At 34.5% G+C, this 8,484-nt stretch overlaps 1 protein-coding gene across 2 annotated transcripts; it reads left to right on the top strand.

Annotated features, from left to right (window-relative positions):
• Positions 1-3,211: 3,211 nt before the first annotated feature.
• LOC147502366 (callose synthase 7-like) lies at positions 3,212-6,131 on the top strand. Of its 2 annotated transcripts, none has more exons than XR_015219987.1 (4): positions 3,212-3,747; positions 3,845-3,994; positions 4,486-4,577; positions 5,713-6,131. XR_015219987.1 is itself a non-coding variant. In XM_086603873.1 (4 exons), the coding sequence occupies exons 2-4, from the start codon at positions 3,863-3,865 to the stop codon at positions 5,721-5,723; spliced, it is 252 nt and encodes an 83-aa protein (XP_086459999.1). In that variant the 5' UTR covers positions 3,212-3,747; positions 3,845-3,862; the 3' UTR covers positions 5,724-6,131. The 2 variants fall into 2 exon arrangements, 1 of the variants encoding a protein (XP_086459999.1); XM_086603873.1 differs by having other exon boundaries at positions 3,845-4,011.
• The last annotated feature ends 2,353 nt before the right edge of the window (positions 6,132-8,484 follow it).

Below are 8,484 nucleotides of genomic sequence, written 5' to 3' on the forward strand. Positions count from 1 at the left end.
CTTGATCTGGAGAAAGTAGTTGAGAAATTAACAAAACAGGTTGTAAAGAATGTGCGGGAGAGAGACAGAGATGAAACAAAGAGGAAAAGTGATAAGAATACATCCAAACGTGCAAAGCTTGCAAAACTTCGCGAGCACAATGAATCAGTGCTGCGTGAAGCTGCTATAACATCAACCTCATATTCTAAAACATTGGGAGCAACAACTGAGAGTGCTTTATTTCTGAAAGAGAAGAAGCGTACTCTGGCTTCCATGTTGCGGAAGAAAGAAACACCAAAAGATAGAATAGTGAAGAGGGTTCTGAACAGGCATGCAAGCAATGCTGCACGACAGTGCCTGATGGGAGAGGACACAAAGTATAGAGAAGCTTATCCAAGTGAGTGGTAGACAACCACAAGGCCTTCCCTATGCCAATGATATCTTTCAAATTTAGTCGTGAGGATTCATTCTCCGGTAATGAAGTACATGATGCCAAACAGTTTGTATGATGCCGTGCCCAGTACTCTACCTTAGTTGCTGCCAATTCCATAGGGAATATTAAACTTTTGAAAATGGTTTGATTTGGTCTCTTCTGTACTACCACCTTACTTTCCCATTGAAATGCGCAAAATAGGCATGTCGTTGTATGGAAATAAACTCTGCAATTATTTGTTGGCAGTGAAGATGAGAGCAATGTGAACCATTGAACCGCCTTCAAGTGTCCCCATTTCTTTTAGTCTGAAATAGGCAAGGAGCATCCGCGCAGTACCTGATAGTTGATATCTGAATCCCCCCCATCTTCAATAAGAGTTTGACGAGTGAGTGCGGGCAATGAAGAAAGATGGAGTACGAATACCAAGTCGACAAGATGTAATGGAAAAGCAGGAGGCTATACAGAAGGCAATTAGTTATGTTTACTCATTGGAAACTGTGAAAATAATGTTGCAGGAGAAGAAATTCGCGTCGTCGAGGCCATTCACAGCTGATTACAAAGAGTTAGACCTAAGAATCAAGCAAAGGACCAAAGGCGACAACAGATATCTCAATGGAAAGACATTTGCATCAGCTTCCATCCTATACAAAGTCGTTAGAAAATCGTAGGTTTTATCACTTTGTATTGAGATCTTCATCGGTGCTATCATATCTTATCATAATCATCACATTGAGAGTTTGAGACTGTAGTAATATGATTACTCTGGTTTTCAATAGACTGGCTAAGAAGACTCAAGTCTACACAGAGGGAACAGCAAGGTTCATCTATGGCCATGGAGCAGTTCACAAATCGCATAATGCTTAGTGAGAAATGGAAAAGTGGGATTCCCTGTTGAACCCCAAAGAGTTGAGAAAGATGCAACATAATATTTTACTTCTCTTTTCTCTTTTCCCTTTTTTGCAATGCTATGAGGAATTGATATAAGTTTGTAACATGGTGCTTCCCTATATGATTATCCGTATCCATATGCCTTCAACAAAGTTTAAACGCATTGATATCATTGTACACCTTGGTTTTGGAGAATCCTATATATGATAATCAAATGTCTAATAATTATCAAACAGGCTATTTTAGTTTCACCATTAGAGTAGCATAAAACACATACATAAAAAAACTATTCGATCACTATACAATTTTTAAATTATTTACAGATTTTTATTTTGATTTTGATTTATATGTTGATTTATATACTTCAATTGTGCCTACATGAAGAAACACCGCCACCACCTCATCTTTTGTTTCTTCACTGAAATTTCTCCAACAAACTCCTTTAAGGCTTGGCCAGGTTTAAAGATATTCACTCACAACAGCATCTTCAAACTCTTTTCTCCAATGCTTTAAATCCATGCACCTCTTCTACTTCCATGATCAGTCAATTATCGAAGAATTTCAGTTTTTCAACTTAAAGCTATCACATTACTTCAAAGTAACAAAAATTAACAGAAACACGATTTCAACAAAAACAATTCAGATTCTGTGAAACGAATCATCTGAGGAAAAAAATAGCAACAATAACAACTACAATTCTTTTGCTTTGGAAAACCCTTACACCCCTATACATAGTACAAATCAAGTTCTTTCCACTCCAAAGTCCGAATTTCTTAGGCGACAACAGACATTTTTTTATTATAGTCTACTGTTGTAACAAAACAAACGCTGAAGTCATAACAACATTTGTTTGTGCTGCAGTAAGTGCCATTTGGTATGACAGAAATAACAGAAAATTTCAAGCTTCCCAGAAGTCAGCTCAACTCCTTATTCCAAGTTTCATTGCACACACAAAGTTCAACATCCAAGCAAATATAGAACATGATCCTGATACAGTGGACAACACGGTACTGCTGAACCAATTGGGTATTCATTCCAACTTCAGGGGCGTAACACCCATTCAGTGCATCTGGCTCAATGAAATGGAGGGTTAAACCGAACACAGATGGTTATGTTGGGCATGGTGAAGGTGGGATAGAAGGTATTGTCAGAGATAAGATGGGGAAACTTTGTGAGCTATGCATGCCCCTAAGAACGTGGATTCATGCAGGTATGCTCAGATGCTCGATTGGTTGGCAGACCACGTAATAAAGTAGCAAGGCATCCAGTGCCACCATTGAAAGAAAAATATATAGTCGTGCATGGTATACAGTCTGATTCCCAGGCCTACTTAGAATTGGTTTAGCCCAATAATAAAAACCCAAAATAATCTGACTTAATTGGATTCCCACCACCATAAGGACTTCTTCAACCCAAAGAATCCTATTAACGTAAACAAACCTATCTATATACAAAACTAATGATCTACCTAACAAAAAACAAAAACACTCATTATGGATATATACAAAATAAGAATGCTATTAATACTGAACTTCTAATGACATAAGAAAACCTAAACAAACCTATATATATACAAAACCAACGATCTGCCTAACGCAAAAATAAAAAAAATAGGTAAACTTTTAGTTTTTATTTTTATTTTCTAATTTACATGTTGAATTCAATACATTAGTTTTACATATCTAACTGAGTTCTTTTTCTTTTCTTTATTGCATACAATAGAATATATTCAATCAAGGCTTCAGAAAGAGTTAAAAAAATGGATAAGGTAAACTATTTTTTTCCCAATATCTTATTTAATAATTTTGTTGATTTCTCATGTTGTTATACATAAGCATCAAGTAGTATTTTGATTTATGTGTCTTTTTATTTTGAGCTTGTATGTTTTGTGCTTTAGATTAGACCACTTTCATTGTGAAAATTTGCTTTTACTGTTGCTGTTGAGTTTTGATATGGAGCAAACTTTCCTTCAATTTGTTCCCCAAAAATAAACGAAACCCCTACATTTGCCACATTTACTATCCATTAAGAAGAAAATATTCGGCCAACTAAATTAACAGAGCTAATCTATATTAGCTTCCCCCATCCAAAATCCGCTTCATAGAAATAGAACCCGCACAAACTTGAAATTGTATAAAGTTCCAGTTCACCTTTGATATATCGTTCGTTCAGATCCCTGACAGAATTCCATGACACCGAAAGTCCATCATCAACTTTAAGTTTTCTCACATAATCAACATCAACTTTCAATTTCGCTTCCACCAACTCGCCCACCAAACAGTGCAACTCTGGGGTGCTTTCTGTAGTTGATGATGATTTCATTGCAAGAGTCGTGACAGATGCTGAAAGTATTCATTGTACATTGCCATATGAGTGCAGAAACTGTATGATGTACTACAGAAAGGCTTTGAAGCTTCAAGCTTTCCTCGACATGGCTTTCGAAGAAGGTAAGACAAGAAAGCTAAATCTGTAACATATACTAAATTCGTTGGATTTATGTAGAACTTTCTAATGTATCTTATCATATGTGTCACTGAAATTCAGAAAGGCTACAAGGCAGTTATGGCTCTAACAGAGGAAGAGCGGAGAAGCCAGATATCTCTTTCTGATCAATTAGAGGCTCTAGCTGACATTAAATTCTCATATGTTGCTACCTGTCAAAACTATGGAAACCAGAAGCAATGTGGAGAGAAGGTGCGTCTCAACAAAAGGTGACATAGAAACTAATTCATTGACATTTTCTCTTATATAGTTAGATTTGGTTGGCTTTGTGTAATCACTATCGATATAGGAGTTTTGCAATGCTAGAACTTTAAGCTCCACGTCTTAGCGCCACACATGCTAGAAAATATACGCTTAGTAGCTTTCTTAGCTCCACACATCTTTAATCTATACTTTACCTCATCTATAATGCGGTTCGCTAAGTGTTTTGAAGGTGGCAACAATGATGTATCTATTTGTCTCTAGAGAGTTACCACTTGAAAAATTCCCAATGTTAGTCGCATTTGTGGCAACCAAACTAACTAAGCATGGAATCACAAGGTTCACAAAATCGAGGGTCACAATTCACAAAAGCTCATTAAGTTTTAATTATTGACTTACTGAATATTTATCAGATAATCATTGATTATTCATATGAAAATATTTGCAGTTCCTCACTGATATTTGCTTTTTGTTGTTTCCAGTGAATTAAGTTCAGAAGCACGTTACAGATCTTCCCCAAATTGTTTGCATCTCTTGAAGGAGAAGTTTATCTTCTTCCAGTTTGGAATTGTCGGTGAGTCGGCTTTGCTTATGCACTTGCTATTACCTGGATTGAATTTTATATTATACGGATGAATTTGGTCGATTAACATGACTCGAATATGATCTATTCAAATGAACTACAATTATTTATTTAATAGCATTGCCGTGCATCAATTTTTATTTTCAAAAAGTCAAGGTGGGGTTAACGAACACTTTCCAAGCTTTTACGTATTTTATTTAATTAATCATTAGTTAATTAGTTAAGCGTAAAGTTGGGGATTCAACCTACTTGGACCGGTTGGATGTGCGAGGTGAGTAGTGTTACCATATCATATATGTCTGGTATGGAAAGGTTTGTCTTAGTGTACATAATACTTGCTTTCTTCTTTCTATGCCAGTTGTTTTAAGAATAGCAACCAACGTCCTTGACTAAAGTCTAATATTTTGGAAATTTGACAGATGTAGTGTGATGTGATATAATTAGGTTGTAGGACATTACTTTTTTTTCCCTAAAATGTGCTACTTAAGTCTAGAAGACTAAAACTACTCATGCATGCCCAGCACAAAACATACTACGTTGGTGCTAGGATTAAATATTTCACCACATTGAGATGCACCAAGGGCTACGTGCTCTACTCAAAATTACATAACAATTTATTCATTATGCACTTATGCCAATCTGCTCATATTAAACATATCTTTATCAATATCATTGCATACAAGGATAAAGACATGAGGTTTGGAAAAATTACTATGTTATATACTTATATGTTATATGACTATCAGTATAAGATTTTATGAAACTACTACTACGCCCTCATGTACTCTCACCTCCCCTTTGATTGCATATCATGTGTTATTTTTTGGTAAGGGTCCACTTTGGGTTTTTCCTTGAATGGTAAGGAAGTATTAGTAAGTTTGCAGGTGTCGACTAGTAGAGTCGGTAAAACCTTTGGCTGATGATACCAGAGGTCTGGGGCTCGAACCCTGCCAGCATCAAAGAGTTACTGATCTCATTTAAAGCAGGCTTACCAATATATATATATATATATATTAGTAAGTTTGTTTTCTTATGTTCTTTTTGATACTCAGATTTCCCATTATGTTTAGCTAATAATTGCTCAAATGAATCATGGTTGAGAATACTAAATTTGGTAGTCGTGTAGGACTATCTTGAGAGCTCTACAAGAGTGTGAAATTTCAAACTGGCAGAACAGATTCTAGGGATGCAAAGATCGCAGTAGATCACATGGCTACATTCGAGGGGCATAACGGATTACAACTATTTATGGTCATACGAGTGCTAAACTATGAAGGATCAATACATAAAACAATTGTGTGATATACCATAGAGGATGATTATATTATGCAGATGGTGTTTAATATTTTTAAAAAAATGTACACTTGAATGAGTTTTTTTATCGGAGTGTGTTAGAGAGTTTACGACAACTGTTGAGATCATTTCTTAGTTATGTACATGTGTTGCTCTGTATGTGAAAGAGAAATATATATGTAGTTTAATATAAGGAATTTTGACATATTTTTGTGTTTCTGTTGATATGTTCAATGGCAGTTCATTTATCTATTTCTAATAATATGTTTAATGACAATTTTCCAAGGGAACCAATGTGTAAATCCAAAAGGTACAGTTTCAAGATTGTGAGGTAGTATTATAGTAGTCAGTCATGGTAGTATCCTTCGAACAAAGTGAGGGCAACTAAAGCAATGTAGCCCAGATAAGATGTTACAAAGCTCTCTTGACTACTAAAATTTTGAACCATTTCTATGAAATCACTCAATATGTTAGTAGTGGAAATAGTGCATTCAATAAAACCTTTGTCATATATCCAATGAAGGAAACTTTTCAATATCTCATGTGGTCTGTATTGTTTCATTCATGACTCAGTGCCATATCAGACCTTTTAACTTTGGCTCTTTAACTAAAGCATAGAATGGGCTACCCTTATTTACACATAACAAAACATCAATAATCTCTCCTCTCAACCCCTACATATATCTCTCATTGAACATTGATCATTTCAGCAAAATATTGATCATACAAAACATGGACTTAGCTTTCACTTGATTCAAAAGTTAATTGGTACTCTCTTATCTCCTTATACGTACAACCTTAAAATCCCTTAAACCATCAGAAAATATTAGCTTGACAAGTATAATTTCGTATTTAAAATGGTGTGTTATCATGCATCTTTTCAATATGATCTTCACTTTCCGTAAGTAATTAAAATTTATTTGATCGAATATCTCATAAACTATGCATAGTTATGAATATTTTTCATAACAATTTAATATAACGACACAAGTTTGTAGAGAGTTTATGTATGAGCTTAATATGTGGTTTGTAGAATAGATGCTTGAAATTTCTAAACTAAATTTGGTAATTCAAATCATTCGCTATCAATGACGGTTTCTTCTACGGCAGTTTTTAAATATTAAAACAAAAATGGTAAAATATGGGACACATTGAATATTTCAAAAAAAAAAATCGTTTTGATCAAAACTTGAATCATTCAATATTTTGGAGTTAAAATTTTTGACACATAATAATTCAAAAAAATAAATTAAAAAATATTAAAAATAATAATAATATGAAATCGGTCCCCATTAATATTGGACACATTGAATATTTCTATAAATTTGTGTTTTCATCAAAATTTGAATCATTACAATATTCTATAGTTAAATTTTTTTGGTACATAATAATTCAAAAATTAAATTTAAAAAATATTTAAAAAATCAAATCAATTATATGAAAACGGTCCCATTTGTTGAATGGGCTCAAAAACTAGTTTTCAATTCAATATTACCGGCATGCACTGAGACAGGATGAAACGCATTCAACACTCCAATGTTTGGCACCTGCAGCTATCTTCAGCCTCGCACAGTCGCACCCAGCTCCAACAGCAGTGCCTGCATTCAATAACTCGGCCAGCATACCATATAAAAGAAGTAATCAAAACCACATCAGATGATTATAAGCCAGTTTTGCAATTTGGAATATATAAATGATGAATCGTGCATTCTTTTTGCCTCTTGCATCATTTTACCTGTTTTTTTTTTAACTGGACAAAAACAAATATATTTGAACATGTATGTCAAAATGCTCATACCATATAAAAAAATAAGAAGATATTGGAAGTGGCGGATCATGGTACCACATCAGATGATTATAAGCTCCTTTTATAAGATTTTTGTAAGATGAAAATAGATAAAAAATCTACTAAGCATTAACCCTAATGCGAACTTGGGATGTAAAATGTTCCATTTTTAGTTCTTGCCAGTGACAACAGGCCAACAGGGTGACCAGGCTTGGACACTCGACCAGTAACATGTTTGTACTTTGGTTGAGCGGAAGTTCATGGTTCTGATTCCTGATGTAGATTTGTGTGCTTAAAATAAACCAGACATGATTTAAGATATATAAAAATCAAATAATATGGATCAGGTCTTAAATAATATAAGGAGCCCAAAGTCCCAAACTATACCATCTGTTTTATATTCAGACAGTAGGAAGTTTAACAACCAGTCAACCATCATAGCTAGGTGAAGTTTTTTGGCGTTAGTATAGATTTGCTCCCATTACCTTTTGTTTAAACTTTTTCTCGTCCAGAAATTAAGTGCATTATTCAAAAGAAAAACACAATGTAAAATTTGGCAATAACTTGACGTGAATTAGAAACTTATCAGTTCTTCTTTTTGTGTCTCCATTTTAAGCTCAACTGTCCAAAGTCCCAAACTATACCATCTGTTTTATATTCAGACAAACTGTCCAACCATCATAGCTAGGTGAAAATGCTGTAAATTTGCTGTAGGTTGGACAGTTGAGCAATGGAGAGAAAGAAGACTCAATTCCTCATTGATTGGCTAAACAAAAATGAATTCCTAATTAGGTGGAGCTTAAATAGGAATTTATCAAG

The sequence above is a fragment of the Coptis chinensis genome, chromosome 4, assembly GCF_015680905.1.
Source record: "Coptis chinensis isolate HL-2020 chromosome 4, ASM1568090v1, whole genome shotgun sequence".
NCBI lineage: Eukaryota > Viridiplantae > Streptophyta > Magnoliopsida > Ranunculales > Ranunculaceae > Coptis > Coptis chinensis.